The sequence below is a fragment of the Zonotrichia leucophrys genome, chromosome 3 (genome assembly GCF_028769735.1).
Source record: "Zonotrichia leucophrys gambelii isolate GWCS_2022_RI chromosome 3, RI_Zleu_2.0, whole genome shotgun sequence".
Lineage (NCBI taxonomy): Eukaryota > Metazoa > Chordata > Aves > Passeriformes > Passerellidae > Zonotrichia > Zonotrichia leucophrys.
Window position 1 is genome coordinate 90,884,257 of NC_088172.1, and position 21,610 is coordinate 90,905,866.

At 40.3% G+C, this 21,610-nt stretch overlaps 1 protein-coding gene across 2 annotated transcripts; it reads right to left on the minus strand.

Annotated features, from left to right (window-relative positions):
• Positions 1–417: 417 nt before the first annotated feature.
• Positions 418–20,560, minus strand: ACTR2 (actin related protein 2). Of its 2 annotated transcripts, XM_064709215.1 has the most exons (10): positions 20,412–20,560; positions 14,752–14,862; positions 11,928–11,942; positions 9,667–9,882; positions 6,032–6,104; positions 4,043–4,179; positions 3,117–3,266; positions 2,276–2,421; positions 1,748–1,880; positions 418–607 (listed from the first exon to the last, which is right to left on the minus strand). In XM_064709215.1, exons 1-10 carry the CDS (start codon positions 20,457–20,459, stop codon positions 437–439), a joined length of 1,200 nt encoding a protein of 399 aa, XP_064565285.1. In that variant the 5' UTR covers positions 20,460–20,560; the 3' UTR covers positions 418–436. The 2 variants fall into 2 exon arrangements, with proteins under 2 accessions (XP_064565285.1, XP_064565286.1); XM_064709216.1 differs by lacking the exon at positions 11,928–11,942.
• Positions 20,561–21,610: the final 1,050 nt, after the last annotated feature.

The following is a 21,610-nucleotide window of genomic DNA, read 5'->3' on the forward strand; positions in this document are numbered from 1 at the left end:
GTAGAGAGAGGCATAAAGATGCAAAGATAACCACCACAATAATCCAATAGCAAAAACTCCTGTTTAAAGGTTTTCTTATGCTAAAAAAGGCACACAACCCTTTGTGAACTAGAGACAAAAGCTAGCAGGATTACAGCAATAAACCCAGAAGAAAAAGCCTACCAGAATTACCCAATTGCCTACCAGGAGGGAACAATGAAGTAGACAGGCTGCTCTTGCTCCATTTTGTTTGCAGGGAAGTGGTTAAATTTAATAGTCAAATTTAGCCACATTAAGAAACATTTAACAAAAGCTACCCCAAGAAACCAGAACAAAACCTGACGTTTGGGTCAAAAGGCCACAGACAGGCCCTTCCATAGCATGTAGCTGAGTGAGTTCAGAGATTGGCAATGAAAGAAAAAAGCTTTAGACATGTGATGGGAACAAGTTTTGGGATTTATCGAACAGTCACACCAAGCTTCTCCAGCACACGCACTCCCTTCTCTTGGTACTCTTGTCGGGTCATCCAGAAGTTGTCTTTGTCTTTCATGATGTCTGCTAGAACAGCACCCCCCAGAAACACCATGTGCTTCCGACGAGGGGGATCTTCGATTCGGATCTTAAATTTCTGAGAAGAATAAAAGAAATCATTACTAGGATTCTTGAAACAAAGCCTTGCAAAATAAAATTGGGCTTTCCGCCACAACAATGAAGTGGAAACTGTCTAGTGAGAAAAATGCAACTAAAAAACTGAAATGTTAGCACGGGGCACTCTGCGAACTTCTGGCTTGCACAGCTGAATAAAATAATGACTCTGAATTGCAAATTACACACAGCTACTGACACTTGCCCCAAAATTGTACTTTCAGTATATCAACAAAAAACCCAGGATTCAGAATACTGACAGAAAATTAGAGACCCAATTTCTGCATTTCAGGAACACTATTAAAAGTGAAATACTTCCTAATCTTTGATGGCTGAAATTATCAGAAGTAACCAGATCATCAAATCATAAATATTTTAGAATTATACCAATTTACACAATCTAAACCAGCTTAACTAATTAATATTCCCTTAACTTCGTCAGTGCTAAAGCTCTAACCTCAAGAGCTACAAAGAGAGTACAAAGCTATGACTGAAATACTGTCTAGGATGCAAAACATTTTGTTCAATTGAGTCATTCCACAGAAGACCTTCAGAGAACACTGTATTAAGAACCAGTGAAGTTCAATTCAGCTCACCATTAGAAACTCCACTCAAAGGAATTTTCAGTACAACACACTGTTACCTCTGTAACAACTGTGGCTGTTGCCTGCTTATCACAGTAACAAATGGAAAAGGGAAACTTACTCCACCTGAAAGCGTGTTAAGAGCCCTAGCCTCTCTCAGTTTTAAGTATTTCACTTGTAATATGAACCAAAATTTTCACAGACTGAAAAAAAAAAATTTTTTTTACTCAATGACAACTTGAAGGCACAGAAACTCCTTAGCTTTGTTTAACCAACATTACAATATGTGTCCTGGTATTTCTCAGCCTATTTCACCCAAGACTTCGGGAATTACCGGCTACTAGCCGGGTCCAGAAGGTAACTTTACTGCAAGTATGTACCAAGCAAAGGCAGGGGCGTGAGGAAGGAGGGGCAGCGATGTCGCAAGCCGCAGGGAGGGCCGCCCGCAGCCGCCGTCATTTCTGGCCCCCTGGCTCCCCCTAGCGGGGACTCAGGGAAGCCTCTGCGCCCCCCGGCCGCAGCAGCCACCCCATACCCACCGAGAGCTTCTCCACGTCTCCTTTCAGAACTCGTTCCAGGTAGAGCTGCTTCAGCTCCCGCTCCAGTCGTGAAGGCAGCCCAGGGTACATGGTGGACCCTCCAGACAGCACAATGTGCTTGTAGAATTCAGACCTGACCCAAAAAAATACAGTTTTTGTAGTGTTGAACATTTTACTCTATACCTGTAAAGGTACCTGTACAGATAGGGGAGTAAACACAAATCTAAAAAACAGTCACTATGCAAAGACAGACTGCACAATTTCAGCAAACTTGCTCATGCTTTTCCAGAAAGCAGAAATAAAAAAAATTTTAAAAAGTGCTTTCAAGATTTTATCTTTGCTCATTCTTACTGAAATAGTTTCCAGACAACTGGTTAAGCTCCAGAAGCTTAGCCTGAGCCCCATTCCGAGCATACACCCTTCTCCCAGGAGCACACATAAGTGTGTAAAGCAAAAGATGTTACTCTGAAGACAGTTCCTGTGTCAGCCCCGCACCCAGACAAAGGATTCTAAATGTTCTGCTCGTACCTGGTATCAATGTCAGCAGCCTGGATGGTGTTGAACAGCAACTCAGCCACACCAACCCCTTCGACATTGATTAAGTGAGGCTGGAAGAGAGCCTCCGGTGCCTCAAACCGTTCTCCACCAACTTTGATAATCCTGCCATCTGGGAGCTAGGGAAGAAACAACACCATTGAAAAGACTACTTTTAGCCACTTGAATGCTAAAAAAAAACCAAGAGGAAATGACCTACATTGCTCCCAAATGTTTTAACACAGGAAATTGTTGATAATTGTCAGCACTGCAAGAAGTCATTCAGTAGTACTGAAAGAATATACAAATTCTTTAATCACTCTGCAATTCACTTGGAGACATCAGGGACCAGATATACCAATACTGAGATACCAAGTATTTCCTTGCAATACCAACTCCTAGTACCAATTTTAAAAATTATCTTACAAGCAAGAATAATCATTTTCTGCACATTTTTCCAACTGTGATCACAAAGTTTCCACTAAGAGCAAGTTCACCATTCCTGACACCAGATATCAGTCTCATGTCTCAGTGCTGCATGGATGAAGCTGAAACAATTTCATATGCTACAATAAGTCCACTTTCTCTACAAATTCCTGTACTATAATATTAAAACTTCAAAGATCTACAATGACAAAAGTGAGTACAAAGATTTACAGACAATCTGAAAAGAAAAAAGCCTGTAGAAGACTTTCCCAGAATGAATTAATTTGATTCTACAAGCCAAGAGGTGAGTGCTACTGCCAAGAAAAATTGTGAAGGAACGAAAGCTAAATGCTACCCAAATTTAAACCTAGGAAGTTTAGGACAAGGAGAGCTGTCTTGAGACACTCACCGTGTAGGATTCAACTAGAACCGTGGTCTCTAGTGCCAGCTTCTGCTCCTGCTCAATGTTGTATCCCACGTAACACAACTTCTCCTTGATCATGCGAACCGTCTCAAAGTCAGCAGAATGGTTGAAAGCGTAACCCCGCAGCAGGAGGAGCTGGAGGGAGCACAGCAGGTTAGCAGGAAATGAGAGGAACTCTAGATCTCAGTAGAGGGGCAGTACATTTAGACACATATCTCTGTTCACCTCCCTTTTTTAGTGGCAAATTTGGGTATTAAGAGAAATCCGTCCCAGTGTATCCATTATCCCCAGAAAAGCAGCAGCATTACTCCAAATGGGAAATTTTCTTCATTACAATTTTCAGCATAACCAGAACAAAGACAAATGAAAAAAAACCCAAAATAATTCTTGTCTTTAGAACTTCACTTCAGAACATTCCTGTATTCCCGGTTAACCATAAGATTTGTCAATCTAAGATGTTGCTTATTTTTAAAACTCCCAAACAAATGAATTGTCTATCAAACATGTTCTCTAATTATCAGGGAAGAATCACTACACTATTTTCCACACTGCAAGGAAGTCTTTCTGAAAACAGATGAGTAGAGTTGAGAGAATACAATTTAGCTTCCACTTTAGGTGAGAAAGCCAACTTTCGGACTTTTCCTTCCTAAATATGGAGTAAATTCTGTTCCTACAAGATTGCCACTAAGAAAATGTGATGTCTCTGAATAACACCAATATCATCACTGTGATTTAGATGAGGAAACACAGTAAGAATAGACTGAAGTAACACAGAGAATACAGGAGTTCTTAATGTAATTAACATGAATAATCAAGGGAAAATACACAGTGGCTTCTTGCTGTCAAGGGATTTTGACTTGAACCACAGATAGCATCACCTCAACCTTAAACCCTCTTCCCTCCCAGCTTACCTTAATGAGGTACCTGGTGATATCCCTCCCAGCGATATCTAACCGTCTCGTGAGGTGAGGGAGGGAGAAACCTTCATAAACTGGGCAAATGTGAGTCACACCATCCCCAGAGTCCACAACAACGCCAGTCAACAAACCTAAAAGAATGAGGGCAAGCACAATTTCACTGCACTTTCATAAATAGAGCAGAACAGCAGCAAGTTTAAGATATGTTTTTCACTGTAAACTAATACAACCTTTCTTCCCTCAGTCATCAGTAGATATTAAACTTCAGGTTTTCATAGTAACAAATGCTTTCATACATTTTTTTAAAAAATTGTTACTTTTACCTAGATGTTTAGAACTCTATCGCTCACAACTTTATGTGGCATTTTAACATCTTTAAATTGCATTCTAATTAAAGGGAGTATCTACGCTCATTAAATACTTATTGGGGCACAAATTCCTCCACAGATTCAGTAGTGTAGTCTTATATTAATTTCTGAAATATTAAGAAATTTAGAGATATTCAAGCCACAAGTTTACCTAGTTAAATTCTTAGGACTTGTTGATTTTTACTGGTATACAAAAAACCAAATACTTTCATAAGGTAGAAAATATTTGGATTATATAGAACACGCCTAATATTTCTTCACACAAGTGGCATTAGGCTGAAAGAGATCCACTTTCTTAGACTAAAAAAATCAACTCTCATGAAAAAAAGTTTACCACTAACTATTAAATTCTAAGCTATACAAAGCAGATATCATGAGCATGTAGAAACAGAAGTTTCTATACTTGGGGGCAAAAATCAATGATGAAAGTTGATCAGAAAACAGTTTTATATTTTCTCACAAGCTACCTAAAGCAAGAAACCACATTTTAAGGACAGATCTCAGAAGTGTACACTGAAATGAGGCACATCTCTATATAACTTTAGCCACTACTTTAATTTTTGAAGGAATATAAATAAGTAAAGTGCTGTAAAGAACTTTTTTAAAAAAAAATTCCAAAAGCCAATGTTTGATTTATGTGCCCCTTGATTTTTACATCTTAGAAGGTCTTCAGCTTTGTTTTAGATTATGGTATGTAGAAACACTGCAGACTGCTCGAAGTTGTCTCACATTCTGTTATTCACAAAGTAATTGAGCACTACACAGTAAGGTACATGTACAATTACAGCACAATTTAAGACTGTAAATGTCAGTTACTTAAATATTTGTAAGGAATCAAACTAAAGAAAACCAATGGGGAAAAAAGGTAATAACAAAGATTGCAGCATACAAAATTACTATTCAGGTTTGCAAAAGTGGTTTTGGTTCAAGTAATTATATTGACTTTCATGGCAGAGCCACCCTTGCAGTACCCCACTGCTTTTGGTCCTACACAGTGACACTACAGTGACATGTTAATGGACATGGACATTTGTGTCCTGCTATGTGACAGCTCAACACACCAAGTCACCAACAAACAGATGCAAGGAGTCATGGTATTAGAACTGATGTGCTTGAGTAACTTCATAGAATCCTAGATGGACTGAACTTGATGGTAGAATTTCCATTTAATTCAGTCAGTCCATAATTTTCTGCTCAGGCTAAGGATCATTTCAATTTAGTTTATCTACAGCAAAAGACTCAACTTCACCCCCCCCCCAATAGTGTAGCAGTCACATGATCACCTTCTTGAAATTACTCTCTTACTCATGGTAAAAAGTTCTTCCTTTTTCAGAAAATTCAAAGTAAGCCATTAAGACTTGATGCCAAAGGCAAAATAATCACACCCTGAAAGAGTAAGAGTTTTGAGGAACACGGTTTTTTGCATTTATCCATGACAATAACACCAACAGTGGTATCTAAGAATAGTTCCCCACAACAAAAAGCAAGCTGTCAGTCAGACCCGAGTTTCCTTAGAGAACAGCATGGAATTAAGCCCAAGACACAGTGATGCCATGTTAGTACTTTGGCTCAGCAACACTGGAAACTAAAGAAATTTTAGGTTGATTTTGCCTACCTTGAGCATACAGAGTGAGAACAGCCTGGATGGCTACATACACCCCAGAAAACTGGTACGTCTCAAACATAACCTGTAAGATGAAGGCAAAAATCAGCTTCCAAAACAGGCCAAATACCTCAAAGAAATTTCATTGTGTTTGAAAACTGTATTTCTAGAATTTTGCATTTTTACTAGTCAAAAACACTTCCCAAGAATTTTCATCACACAAGATTCCACAGGAACATTAGAAACCTATGTGCTTTGGGACAGTAAGAACATTCAGTTCTGTATCTTACCTGTTCACACCAGACAAGCCAGGTGAGATATTCCACATCCATTAAGCAACAAAAGCAAACACAAGAAACCCACACATCAATTTTTGCAGCTTTACACAAATTTTTACTTTTCCAAAGTGCTTAATGAGCGGGAGGCAGTACTTGTAGACCAGCCAAGCAGTTCATTACTGAAGTGTGACCGGGGAATAAAATGTTTAAGATGTATGCTTTAAAACAAAGTTCAGGCATTTTTCATTCCTCATATTAAGCCATAGACTTTATACAACTGCACACTATGTCAAATAAAGACCAGATTCCTTCGTATCTTAATCTAGAATGAGCCCAGTATCACAGGTTGCTCTCTGGACCTGGACCACTTTCTTCCCCTCTTTAAAGGGCAACCAATTACAAACTTTTAAATTTACTGTAAAATCCACTACAGAGAGAAGACTGCAGGTTTGCAGATTTCATACTGAAACAGGAAAAGTAACTCCTTGTCTTGTGAACTAGGTTCCGTAATCACTGAACTAGTTTCAGTTAAGAAGCAGAACAAGATTAAAGGATGCATAGTTTATCTTCTCTTCTTCCTAAACACAAGAAAAGGCCAAGTAAACAAATCATGCTGTACAGCAGTTTTCCCCTCAATAAGCTTTACCATCCAGGAAAAATGGATGAACTGATAATTCCAACAAATACAGCTTTGCTTTTGCTGTAGGCTGTTCTGCAGCCTTCAGAACCCTTCTGCAACTTCTAGGATTAGAAATGGATTCAATCCTAAGTGCTCCCACAGTTCAAGTAAAAGATATCTAAATATTTTTGAAGAAAAAAGCTGATGCCTGACAATTTTAGAATTCTGAACTATTTAAAGAACCTCCTCCGTTAGAACAGTGTGAAAAGGAACAGAAAGGGAACAGCTGAAAGGGCAGCAACTCAAAATAGAACCCCTTTGAGTAGTCATTGTCTAAACCCAACACTATTCCAATGGATACTTTCAAACAACCTGAGTGCTTATTAAATCAAAAAATAATGTAAGAAAAACTAAACTATCACCTTCATACAACAAAATCAATATTCAAATGGCACTAGTTACTGCCTACACATGTACCAAACCCTAAAGGCTTCTACAAAACCTTTCATAACCTTTGGGAGTGTTGGCATTCTTTCAAGAAAAAAAAAAAAAAGGATTCTCCTCTGCATTACTTTATTGGACATGGAAAATGCCTTGACACAGGGCTTTTATGTTAACAAATCTTGAGATATAAATACTGAGCAATATGTTTCCCTGAAAAGATTCTTCTTCACATAACAGCAGATTTTCGATTGTATGTTCTAACTGGGTACAGAAAGAATTAAAAACTGGGAAAAAATATAAGAAAACCTAGGTTGATTTAGATGGAAGTGACTGTGCTCAAGCATCTCTGCAGCTTCTTGATTTGCCACTACAGTCTGGCTGCTTCTGAGGCTGTTACACAATGAGAATGCAGCAGATGAAGACAAACAGTAAACACCCCATTAAGCTGAGGAGCAATCCTGGTCTTTTACGTGCTATGAAAGGAAAAGCACTTTTTAAACATACATTTTACAATATAGCTGACATGTGAACACTTGCTGCCTTACTATTGCAGGTGGGCCTGACAAAGTGATGGAATGAGGAGAGAGAATTACTGGAAACAGAATGAAGGACAGCATATATAATTATCTATCATCTTTATATGGTCCAGATGACTAAGCTTTTCTTCTAAAGCACTACTGCAATGTATTCCAAAATGCAGAGACATTATTATATTTAATGCAGACTTTAGGAAGTATCTTCATTCAGTCCTCTGCCTCATACTGGGCTCACCTCCCTGGAAAGGAGGAGGCTACATAAAAAATGGAAGGAGCATACATTGCAGTTAAACTAAATATTCTAAGTTCTCATAACCTTGTGCTCCATTACAAACATTAGTAGAAACAATGAGCTTCTGTGTAACTCAAATTTAAATTTACAAAAATGGATTCTAGTTCTCACTAATCTTCTGCAACATGATCTTTCAATGTTATTCTTGCATCTTGCAAGCTTAAGTATCTATGGTCTCTGGGGTAGTGTTAAAGAGGCAAGTGGAGCAATGCAAATATTCCATCACAATTCAGAGGCCGTACTAGACTCTTGGATTTTTGGTATAAAATTATTTGGCACAAGAATAACTAAAATCTATCCTTTTGTATTTACCAGGAAAACAGAAACAAGAACATATTGTTGACAACTAAAAAGCAAAGAAGCCTGGGCAGGAAATAGAGCCATTCCAGTTACATGGAGGAAACCCAGAATAACCTGCTCTGTCTATACACCACAGCTGGCTGATATACAGTGCATGATATTACTAGTATTGCATTACCTGATACTTAGGTCACGGGACCTTAATGTCCACAATTGCTAAAAAAAATGCTGAATTTAGATTGCACAGTCTGATTTATTTTTCACCTAAGTTTTCCCAACTTTGCTAGACTTCATTTGCTCCCTGGTCACTGAAAGAAAGGATTACTCACTGCCAAGTTGCAGAAAGCACTACTGTAGCTGTGACATCAAAAGGATTTCAAAGAAAGGTGCTGATAAATGTAAATTTTTAACAGCCTAAGGAATGGTTTTGGGAAATATATATATACAAGTTTTATATTCAAACTTATATTAATTGAAAATACTATGATGCTTATGAGAAAAAAAATTCAGCAAAACAGAAAACTAAACATTCTGTTCTCATCAAACATTATTGCTCTTCAAGCCTGAGTCTTCATCACAGGTAGGGCACCTAAACAATATATATTTGACAACCTACATTGAATACAAGATTCAGCTAGAGCTTAGATCACCCAGGGCAGCACTCTGAGCTTGAGGATGCAAGAACCAGGCTTTCCTTCTTAGAAGGCTTTCATTGATAATCCCTTGCACTAATTAAAGATTAGTGCATTGGCTGTCATCACACCTTCGTCTCAACCATCTCCAACAACACTGCTCCATCTGGTAAGCATCATCTAGCTCCAATCTCCTCTGCATTACTGGCTTATACAAGTCCAAGTCATTTAAAGTAATTAACATTCATCCAACAGCTAGTAATCAACGTATCCTGGGTATGTGAAGACAGACATGTATTTCCAATTCTGTGTTTTAATGCTGCTATTAATGCTTGAGACAAGAAGCCTGCTTACAGCCTGTGAATGAGATCAGCTGGTTTGAATTCAAGCACAGTAGCATTCATGCCTATGGCTGAGAACGGGTTTTGGTTAGAGAACAGAACTGCTTTGCTTCAGACAGCCACTGCATGTGGCTGGAACAAGGAATCTCTTTGCAGTGCTCCAATGTATATCAGCTGTGTATCAGCTCCTCCTAGACACACATACCTCCACAATCTTCTCCCTATTTTTAGTCGGATTCATGGGCGGCTCTGTGAGTAGTATTTTACAATTTTTTGTGTCAATATTAAGTTTTTCTGGGCCAAAAGTGTAATCCCAAAGGTGCTTCATATCATCCCAGTTTCGAACAATGCCATTCTCCATCGGATAATTCACTTCCAGCATCGATCGTAACTCACTGGCTTCATCACCAACCATCAGATCCTGTAAAATTTAACACAAAAACATGTCAGTGTTTACAAAACACCAAACTCCTCATGAATGACAGTGAACTGCTTCAGCCTGTGTCCAATGTGCTCTTAAACAATGCCCACATTTCTGAATCACTTGCAGGTACTTAGGAGAGAAGTAGAATATATTTCATGTAATATTTAAATTTGGCTCTTACCCATCCCACAGCTTTTCCAAAATAAACATTATTAATTTGAGTTTTTTCAATTAACCTTAAAGAAACTAATAAACCTTGTCAGAGCTAGAGACTACAGAGACTTTTTAAGTATAGGTGTTTCTCCACTGACACCTTCAAAATTATTTTACCAAATAGTAATTTCTAAGAGCCGAGATGCAAAACAGCACATAAGGGTAGTAGGTGGGATTGGCAGAATATTTTTCCATGCATGTTGCAAATTTCTGTGCACAATACCAAAAAAGGAATAATGAGTGGTGAATAAGCATACCGAACAGGAGCAAAAGCAAATAAGAGATTATAAATTCCACACCAGACATTAAAAGAAACAATGGTTTACATATTGCCTGTGTCAATAGGGTGTGAAGAGACACATCTGAATATAAAATATAACCTCATCTGTTCCTTGCCAGAAGTCCCAAGCCAGAAACCCCAGAAATGCATTCTTGCACAAACACAACCAACTAATGCAATTTGTATAGTCATTTCACACTGATTAAGCAATCTGTTAATTAACGTTAGTTATGCAAACACTGCACATTCAAATTAGTAGCATCACATCTTCTCCTTTCCCACGTATTTCCCACAGGAAGTATGCACAGTAACATCTTATCTTTGCTCCTCATTATATCCCATACTTTCCTAAAGAAGCCTGAACTGACTCACTTGTACTTAGGCTGTAAAAACATATTTCTAGGTACCATTAGTTCTGTGTCCATAATAATATTAATTGGAGGGAAAAAAAAAGAAAAAAAAAAGAAAGAAAAGCCAGCTGCTTCATCCAATCATATGCCACGACACTTTGCAGTTGCTGTGGCACAGTGGAAGTGAGGGTTATACTATTCAATGCCAGGGGAAAAACAAGACGCACAAGAAAAAATCTGGCATGTGGTTTATAATGCCTATTTTAGAAGTAACCTAAGCAGTTGCTGTTGAGTACATAAAAAGGAAGTAAATTGAAAATAGTTTAAGTGAAACCATTCCTCTTTCACCCCCTCTCCCTGACAAGGTGTTTTATTTGTTTTCCCTTGCACAGCAGATCACAGTTCAGCTCTTGACTGTACAGAATACAAAAGTCAAGACTCCAACACTCTCAATCTAAAGCACTCTGGTGAAACCATACTGTGAGAACTCCACCAAGTAGCCACATTACTCATGAGAATTTAAGACAACACAAACTCCACCAGTTAGAAGAATCAGCAATCAGAAGCCTTTTTTGTGCACTGCTCTTCGAGGCTCCAAGCTGCCCAACAGGACACAGCCCAGGAAAAGCTGCTATTCAAAGGTGCAAAGCGAAAGTTGCACAAAACTTTCACATCCTTTTAAAACAAAGCTAAAGGGCAGAACAATTGTTCTCTCTTGAGAACATCAGCACTAGCACACTAACAAACACGTACATTTGGCAGTTGAAGAGCAAGAAGGACAACACAACCAAATCTGCAGAGAGGAATCAGAATCGTGGCATCCAATATTTCCACCACTTCAGTACTCAGTAATATCTGTCTAACTGAAATCTGAACATTTCTTCAAACTCTTGGTTTGTTAGGTTAAATAGAGCAATTTCTACTGTTAAAGATGCTGAGTTCATGTTGATCTTCCAATGTTATTCTTGCATCTTGCAAAACTACATGTTATGTAGCATTTAAAAGCAATACATAAAATATTCTCATTAATTAGTTGCCAGTAAACCAAAGCAATGAACAATGTCCAAAATAAGTATGTATTCAAATGTAAAATGTAAGACAAGACAAAACAATGAATAGCATTTAAAAAATAACATAACAGCTACTAGGTCTCATCAAGCAAAAATGGTAAACAAAAAGCACAGGGGCACCTCACTTACCATCATTTTGTTATTCTACTTCAACAGGTCAAGAAAGGTGAAGAAAAGGTAGAAGCAAGAAAGTCAGAAAAGGCCTAAATGAAATTCTCAAATTATTTTAAGTACACAATAGAATTAGGCTGCAAAGAGATGCATGTACAGCAGGAAATGATCTGAGTTAGTTTAGTTAGGGCCAAACTAACAGGACATCAGATTAAATTGTCTCTTTAAAGGAAACTATTGCTACATGTCAGTGGCAAGTCATGTTTAGGCTTCCTAGACTGCAAGCAAGATCAGTGTATGTGCCTATCTCTCATAAATAGGAATCTGTGTATAAATATTCTGTAACAGTGGAGTTTTACCCTGGGCTAGGTGTATATCTGAACTAGACAAGACTCTGCACAGGACAATTGACTAGCTCTGACAATTGCTAAATTTAAATTTTATTTTAAAAATCCACTTAATATATTCAAGAACTGAAAACTACTCCTCAGTACTGACTTATTAATACCCCCTGCTGCAGACTAGTAAGTCAGGAAAAGCCCAGAGCAATATCTATGCTTCTGGATTTAGCTGCAATTTTAAGCAAAATAATCCCAGTAATGAATGAATTCCTGAGAAGGAAAAAAAGCTATATCCCTGCTGCTAGCTGAAATGAGAATCCATAAGGAAAATGTGGTCAAAGCAACTTGGAATTGGTAACTTGATGGATGATAACCACTGTTTTGATCAGCTTCCAGGCTCCTTTCACAGCGTTTCTGAATTCCACAGGAGTGTAGTTTTCCTCAATAGTTTTGAAAAGTTAAACTGAAAATCTCCTTGCCAGCTTCCCTTACTCAGTTTTAAACTTATCCCAGAAGAACTCACAGTGTATGCATGGAATTAAATTTTGGCATAAAACTCATCTGCTAAAATGCATTTTTTTTTAGGAAATCTGCAAGACTCTCATGAAGAAAAGCAGCACTTACACTTATCAAGTCTTTCTACTGTATTATCCTACTGGGATACCCAAAGTGCCTGTGGCAGAGATTTCTCCTCCTGATACACTGCCTCCTTAAGAAAGGGTTACAAGCTGTTAGGCAAATCATATAAAGCTACCAGAAACAATCTAGACACCGTTTATATTCTTTGAACCTACATGATCTATGCTCAAGCAGAAGACCAGCAATGCATGCAAAATGATTGTTTACAGGTTCTTTTGCTGATCTCACAGCAATTACCAACTTCTACATCCTATCTTTTCAATGCACCACTGTTATCTGTAACAATATTAAATTATCAGATAATCAAGAGGATACCAAAACTGATGGGGCAGGCTGTATTGAATCAGCTAGAAAGAAAACATGATTTCAACAGAGAGATTTCATGCAAGAAAATTCTGGAGGGAGTTTACACTCATAAATCACTGCATAATTTCATAAAACTTTACCAGGACTTCCTTTAAGGAGACTCCTCACATTAAGTTCACAAAGATACCCAAAGAAATACCTCTACCCAAATCTTACTAGAGAAAGGATTATTTTCTGTCTCCTTACAAAAAAATCCTCTTTATTGTGAAAGGGAAAGATGTCTATCCTCTAAAACAAACTGTCCTAGCTGATACAAGGTAAAGCACTATTGAGGTAGTAAAGAGACAAACCCACAATCACATTTTGGGAAGCTCTAGCACCTTTCAGCCTTTTGACTTCATTGTATGGCCTTCTGCTGATTCTACAACCATTTCACAGGAAGAAGCAGAAACCCAACAACTCAAGTTCTCCTTGTCAACGACAGGGTTCTGAAAATAAGGAACAAGACTGGACTGATTTTTTTTTCCTCTTCCTAAACTGCTGCTCAGAACGAATAAGGAAGGGAAAACTGAACTCCTGTTATGTGTGGTCCTACCTAACCTTCACTGGCCTAAGTGGGCACTTCTACAGTTCTGATTGCCTCCTGCTTCCCCCTCACTATCCAACTGGAGCTTGCACCATGGTCTAGTAAGGCTGTCATTACTTTACCTGACCAAGAATCCCTCTTTCAGCTGGATCAGCTCACAACATGCCTGCACAAGCAGCATGACCAGCACAAGGTGAGAATTGTGTGGCTAGAAGCAAGAAGTGAGGATGTGACCACAGCAGGGCCAAGACATTTACCAAAGCCTATATAGCAGAAGCAACTAATAACATTTGAAGTGTTACTCTCTAATTACAAAATAAGTGAAAAATTATAGCTCCCTGGACATTAGAAAATGAATTCTCCAACAGTGGTTCTCCCCCCATGCCTTGGAATAATGCCCCAAGACAAAGCAGCCTGAACAGAGCCTCTCCATCTCTAACTGGTGTGGAGCACCTACATCCATCAACATCAAAAGGAAAACGAAAACCATAGAAACAATGAAACGCAAACACAGCCAAGGTTAAACATCTCATACAAGATCACAGATGATCAACTCTGAGTAGAAAGCAAACCATACAGAAAAACCTGGAAGCTCCAGCAGCTCTTCAGCACTGTCTCAAAATCCCACACGATAGCTTGGTGACAGTCAGTCACTTCTGTCTGATTTCTGCCTTCTGATCTTGACACCATTTGCATTATTGGCATTTGAAGCCCCTTTTTGCCCAGAACCACTCAAGCCCTACCTGCTGCCTCCTCAGGTGCACTATCTGAAGGCCTCCAATGCTTTAGAGCACCCTCTTCTTAACTTTGTAGTTTGTGACAGGCTAAAATCCAATACAGAAATTAATCAAGAGATACTGAAACAGCATAAAAGGGAGTTAAGGAAAAAACATTTCCAAACATTACACAAGTCAAAAGCTGCCCTAAATATTTTTATCTGTCAGAAAGAAATAACAATAAAAAAATTTACCTTGATTTCAATGTTTCCTACTTTAGCAGTTGATCTTATAATGGGTCTGCCAACCAAAGCTGGAAAAATGTGCTCAGGAAAATTCGAGCCTGCATAGCCACATTTCACAAACTGAAAAGGAAGAAATAATTTTATTAGAATATGCATTATTTTTGTTTACAAATAGAAACCTGGTTTGGGGTAAAAAATTAAAAGTCCAAATTTAAGAGCATGTACCCCACTGGAAACCAAATTAATTTATACTTGCAAATCAATTTTACACATTTTAGACGATGCATAGATTTTTAAAACTGAGTAAAAGTATTTTCCAGAATGTTTTCTGAATCAAGACTATCAGATTTTTGAGAAACAGTTTAAAATGAATAGGTACATTGCAAGGTGTAAAAGAGTCCAGTGTCTGAATTTGGATTTCCTGCCACTCTATTAAAAAATCCTCTAGCAACCTGAAATCTGTAATTTTGTAATGGATCACCTTATAATGAGTACCCAATGAAACCTAATTAAATCACCTCTCCAATTAGGACACATGGTAGCATAATGAATTACACACCAGAAAAAAGCCCCAAAAGCTTGTGAATTTAAGTTTTGTACTCTTGTAAAAAGTGCTCAAATGTGAACTAGCAATTCAGCCAGATTTCTCAAAGTTTCGTAATTTTGAAGCTTTCCTTTAAGGATAAAGTCTGCTGCAAGCACTTCTAAAACCAACAGCACAACCAAAACCTCAGATGATGGCAGTTCACATCAAACAGGATGAAAAGAGTGTTTATTACCCAAATATATACAAAAGGAAGCTTTATATCACTGGGTCCAAGACAGTATACACACTAAGAAAACGATGACAATTTACTGAAGAATAAAAAAATATATAGTTGCTAGAGGAAGTTCAGTTGTAAAATGTGAACTTTAAATGTGCCAGCAAGACACTTAGCTCATAGGGATCAGCAAGTTGTGCTCTTCAGCTCTGCTATTTTGATAGGGCACTTTCATGTACCATACCCTACTGTTCTGCCTGCAGCTCATACAGAGAACACTCCTCTTTTACTCTGATGCACGGTTTGCACACCGGGCTATATTAATATGCCAGAACAAAAACATTTTCATCTGCAAAATCACCCAAGCACTGAGGCACAGCAGCAGTAACCCAGCACCCCGGGATCCCTGGGTTGGAGGGACCCTCAGAAGCTGTCTCATCCAACACTGGGCTCAAATTCAAATTCAAATTCAGTCACTGCTGAATTCTGAGCAGCTTGCTCAGGCTTGGACCAGCTGGCTGCTGGGAACCTTTAAGAACAGGCCATTCACAGACTCCGTGGGACCCTGTCCCAAAATGTAATTATCCACTGCAGCTTGTATTAAAAGCCATCTGGTAGAATTTTCCAAATATTCGCCAAGTTTTCTGAAGCAAGGTCTGAAGACTGCCACTGGAACAATTATCCCAGCAAAGAGCACAGCTAATTGCAGCTGAGAGGAATTCTGTCATTACACTAACGGTAACATGAAAAGTCACTTGTGCTGCTGCTCGTAATTATTCACCTTACTGCAGTAAAAAAGGGCACCTGCTGTGGAAAGAAATTTAGAGAGCTGGTTACAGACAAAACCAATAGATATTTTAATTAAAGCTAGGGTAATAGAGGGGAGAAAAAATTTGGGTTTTTTGACCCTAGTTTCTTTCACTCCTTCAGTGCCTGCCTTCCAAAGGCAGAGCTGTTTGGAATACCTGAAGAATGACACTGTGTACACAACTCATTTCACTCATTCTACTTCAAACCCAGAATCCTCTGAAAAGGCAAGTATTTATCAATTTTTTTGGTTATACTAAGGCCAAATCTGCCTAGGAGTTGCATAGATTTAATCTGTGCATTCAAGAATGCAGTGCTGCTATGAGAAGGCAAAGAGCAGCCACAAGCACTTCTGGATTGCATACTTGAATACACCAGTATATCAGAAGTAAAAGGATAAGAAATATCTAAATAAATCTTTAGAACTTAAACTCCTGGAACACCCCCTCAAGAAGCTCCACTACTCAAATTTTTAAACCCCCTGTACTTATACAGAAACCCTGACGTACGCAAGCAAAACAACTACTGCACAAAAATCAGCAACCTTTAAAACACCTCCCAGAATCACATACAACTACACTGACCTACAAACTGCTGACCTACAAAACCACAAAAATTCTTACTATTTTATATGAATAGCAACTTCCAGCCTCTTTTTGCATTAAGATCTTGATGCATCTTCCTCGGAAATTAACAAATTCTAGGTTTTAAAATCAGACTGTCATTTCTCCAACCAGCCTAAAACACAATCAAAACCAGATTTAATTGATGTAAACTACAATGACCGAGAATAAGCTTGGACATTCACAGTCTGTTTCCCACCTCTTTCTGGCCAGAACAGAGAGCCTTAAAAATTACATTTGACAATGTTTGATAAACTCTGCCACAGATAGAAAGGACAGAATTTTAACTTGCCTTCAAATATGAAATTTCTCCTTCCAGTCTACATAAAAATTTGGGGAAGATCAGAACAAGTGAGCCTTCTTTGTCAGCTTCCCCATCAGTGGGGACATCCCCACTGTAGTATTCTCCCTGACACTATCCTGAATATTCAGCTGGTTCAGTTGGTTTGTGATCACCTAACATTGCCTATCATGGCTGAAGAAAAGGCTCGGTAAAACCACCCACAGGATTATGCACAGATCTGTACAATAACAGACTTTGGACTCTCAGATTTTTTTTTTTTAAGGGGTACAGGAAACATAAGACACCTCTCCCTCTTGTCCCTTACAGAAAATCCTTCAAAATCTTCAGGTAAATGTTATGAACTGCAGTAATCTGGAGCAGCTTCTCTTTTCTAAGGCCCAACATTAAACACTCACTGTTCTGCCACTCTCAGTTTGAAACTCTCTAATTTAAGTACAGTGCACTTGTTTCTCTTCCACCTCTTGCCACGCACACCCCTCAAACCAATTATTGAACAATTTCAGTACAATGCTCAGGTTTCCAACAATAACACAAGCACTCCATGAATTTACCCATTTCTGCAACAACTAATTCATCATTTGTTTTTGCACACATTTGCTATACATTCAGAATGTTCTAAGAACAGATATTTAGCCTGCCTGTGTGCAAGATCATGTATGTAACAATTTTTACCATATATAGTTTCTTCTCCATTTCACTGTGGTTTATAGCGAGTCTTTCACTTCCTACTGAGTCATCAAACACTAAGAACTTGCATGTATAAGTGTTCTTTCAAACTAAAAGAATGAGGAAGCTTGCAAACAAGTCACGTGACTGGTTTTAAAATGAATACTAATATTCTTATCACATCTCTGTGCTTGATCCCTTCCACTGATACAACTCTCAAACAAAAACCCTAAATACAGTTACAGCAATTTTACAGGCCAATGAGTAACTTTCTGTTTGGCCTCTAACAATAAAAATGCACCTCTAACACTCCAGACCCTTGAGGTGCCATTGCCTGCCTCCCACACCACATGTTGCAAGAACTTCCTTCAAGTCACTCACCTCTTCCTCAAAGATAGGCTGCTGCCTATCATCAGAAGTCCTGCTGCAGCCTAACAAGAACAGTAAATTTCAAAGACAAGCCTAATCTTAAAAATTCACCTGATTTTTCCAAAGATATTCTCCATTTTTTATCTGTAAGTTTTCTGACACCTGTAAAGAGATTTAATTTCAATCATGCTTTTAAGTGTGAGATATTAGAAATAACTCTAAAATAAGACATCTCTTGTCACATAGGCAAAATATTATTACCAAAATACAGGTTTGACAATATAGAACTACTTGATATCTCAACATGTAACTGAGACTCAAAAGTTTTACTGAACGGAATTTTTGTCCAGCTTCGTTATCCCAATTCTCGTCCAATTACCCCAAATCAGTGTGAACATTCTGAGTTGATGGATTTCACAATTCCTCCTGACACCCTGCTCTCCCACCCAAGGAGCTCTGTGGCTCCCAGACACACAGTGCTCTGCCCAAAGGCTGAGACAGCCCAAAGCCACACCAGCTGAAGTGACACAGGCCCCTCCTCTGGCACCAGGAAGGCACCTTCCACTCTTGTGGTTATTTATATCCTGCTGCTCCAACTCACCGAGGGAAAACCCTACGGATCCAAGATGTCTCTGGAACTCACAGCACACACAGATACCCAGGTTGTAAAGAAATGTGTGTGGCACACCCAGCTTGGCAAATCTGGTTGGAAAAATTGCATTTACCCCCTGCGTCACACCTGAGACCAGCCAAGGCACAACACTGCTGTCACCACCAATACACTAAACATTTTACACCTCAGTCATTATTGCCATATAAAGGACCACACCAATGGATGAAGCTCTGATTTTATTTTTTTTTTTAATTTGGGCCTCCCAATAGATAAATAAACCCCAACAACAAAAAAACCCCTCAAACTAAAAACAAACAAACCATAAAGCAGCTTCCATATCCCTTTGTAACAAGAAAATGCTATGCTATCTCTTCTTCTTTCATTTTTCGTTTTTCTAAATGATAGTGCAAAAAGCGCCCAAAGGCTCTGAACTCTAAAGACAATTTTCGTATATGAGGGTTAACAAAGACATCAAAACTGTCAAATCCTGAACTGTCAAATATGATGCTCTTCTTTCTGAACTACTCTAACAATTTCAGATACTAATTGTAAAATCCTCTAATTTAGGACGCTGAATCTCTAATAAAATAATCCTTTGTCTCAACTATTCTTTCCTAGGCTTATTAAAAAAATATTTATCACAAGTATTCACATATATAAAAAAAAAACTTGTTTTTTTTGCCATTCAAGAGATCTTAATGCACCACCACTTAAGGTAACTCTCCACATAATATTGCTTTACTAGGGGAAACCCTAGACCACTAAAAAAAATTAACAAGGGGAAATATCCCCCGATAGCATCAGATCTCTTCCTGCTTTAAAATGGTATCTCTTTCACTTCCTGCCAAGGTGCCTCACAGCCTGACAAAAGGATGGGTTTGCCTGCACGCTGACGGAGGCCAGAAAAGGTAGACAGGATAGGAAGAAAACCTTTCATTTAAAAAATGCCAATTTGGAGGTACCTGGCAGATTAGAGAGGTATTAAGGAAAAGACGATGCTCTATTTTGAACAGCAGCTGCCAAAAAGAAAGAATCAAACAAAAAAACCCCAAACATTTCCGTAAGCGAATAATCCTGCAGACGCAGGACACATCCTAATTGCTCAGTGCAGAATGCGCTCATTCAGAATTTTTAAAAATCGGTATTTTTGTCTAAACGCGCGTTGCTCCATGGAGACCCGCTCAGGTCACGCAGAGAAACCAGGGTATTGACGGCAGAACGAAATCGCGGCGGGGCCGGGGGCGGGCAGAGCAGCCGCAGCCCCGCACAGCGCCGGCGGTGCCCGCGGTTCGGGAGCACGGGCACACCCGCCCGAGGGCCGCCGGCCCCCCCGCCCATTCATTCCGCGGGCCCGCCGGAGCGCCGGGATGGCGGCCGGGCCCGGCGGCGGCGGCAGGGCCGGGCGGGCGCGGCCCGCGGGCGGTGCCGGCAGGAAGCCGGGCCGGGTCCGGGGGGAGCCACCCGGCTTCCCCTTCCCCTCCGCCCCGGCAGCAGGGCGGGTCCCGGCGCCGCCCGCAGAGACTCACCCCGGTGCCGTTGTCGCACACGACCACCTTCCTGCCCAGCGTGTCCATGCTGCGACACCGACACGGTTCCGCACCGGGACCGACACCGACCGCGCCACCGGCACCGCCCCGACCTCCGCCGGGCCCCCCGAGCGCGCCGCCCGCCGCGCGCGCACGCCGGAAGCCGTCAGCGCGCGCCGCCGCCCCGCCCGCCGCCGGCCCCGCCCCCGTTGCCATGGCGGCGGCAGCGGCTGCGGCTGAGGGGGCACGGGCGGCAAAGGGGCCCCGAAACCGAGCCGCAAGGCGAACTCGGGGAGCCCCAAGGCTCCCGAGTCACCCCAACCTGCCACGTCGGCTCTTTGTCTCCTACCCATGCCCAGGCGGGGACGGGTCACTGGAGGGACGGCCCGCCTTCCCCCTCACGCCTCCCCCGCCCCGCGGGGGTCTCTCTCCTCTCTCTCCTCGCACTGGCGAAATCAGGCAGCTATTTAAAGCTGTTTGCCATGAATGTTGTGTTGTTCCATAGTTCGACAGCCCGGAGGAATTTCTCCTCCTCCCAGGAGGCCTTTCCCAGGTCTGCCTGGCGAGCAGTGTGCATTTGTGTGATGGGTTCTGAATAAAGGAAAAGATAAGTGCGATCCCCTGGCTCCTATCTGGCAGCCCAATATTTGTAAAGGATAAGAATGACCTACTGCATTATTTCTGGCAGCCCAGTATTTGTTTGTTGTGTTGCCCCAAATTCCACTGACTTCCAAAAGAAGCAGGAACAAACCCCACGTTTTTCCCTCCGTTTCCTGAGCTGTGTGGGTCCATTATGAACAGCAGCCTGATACAATTCGGTATCACACAATTTAACCACGAGGGGGATTGTATAGTTTAGGGAGTTACATATTGTGTGGAAAATCACGCTGTGAAAGGCCAGTGTCCGCAAAGGAGACAGAGGAATCCTGCAAAAATCACCTTTATTTGAATAAAGAGAGAGAGCCCAGTGGGCCATACCCCTGAGGGTTTCTCTTGACTTTTTGGAGGATGCACGTTGCCCTCCTCCTTTCCCCAGCTACAGCCTTCCCAAACCATCTCCTACATATTCTCCCTTGAACGCGTATCCCTCCCTCATTGTGCACTTCATGACCCTGGGTTGAGATGTTAATACTCATAAGTCTCTTAGGTCTGTGCATTTTTCGCTGAGGTTCAGAAGTTTCAGGGATTGCACAGCTTGA

Bases quoted from the DNA above. Each gene is read 5' to 3' on its own strand.
- ACTR2 (XM_064709215.1), bottom strand. From the start codon at position 20,459: ATGGACACGCTGGGCAGGAAGGTGGTCGTGTGCGACAACGGCACCGGG. The intron at 3,267-4,042 runs GTAAGCTGGGAG...TGCTCCCTCCAG, and splicing joins TCACCAGGTACCTCATTAAG to CTCCTCCTGCTGCGGGGTTA. The intron at 1,881-2,275 runs GTACGAGCAGAA...TTTTTGGGTCAG, and splicing joins GCTGCTGACATTGATACCAG to GTCTGAATTCTACAAGCACA.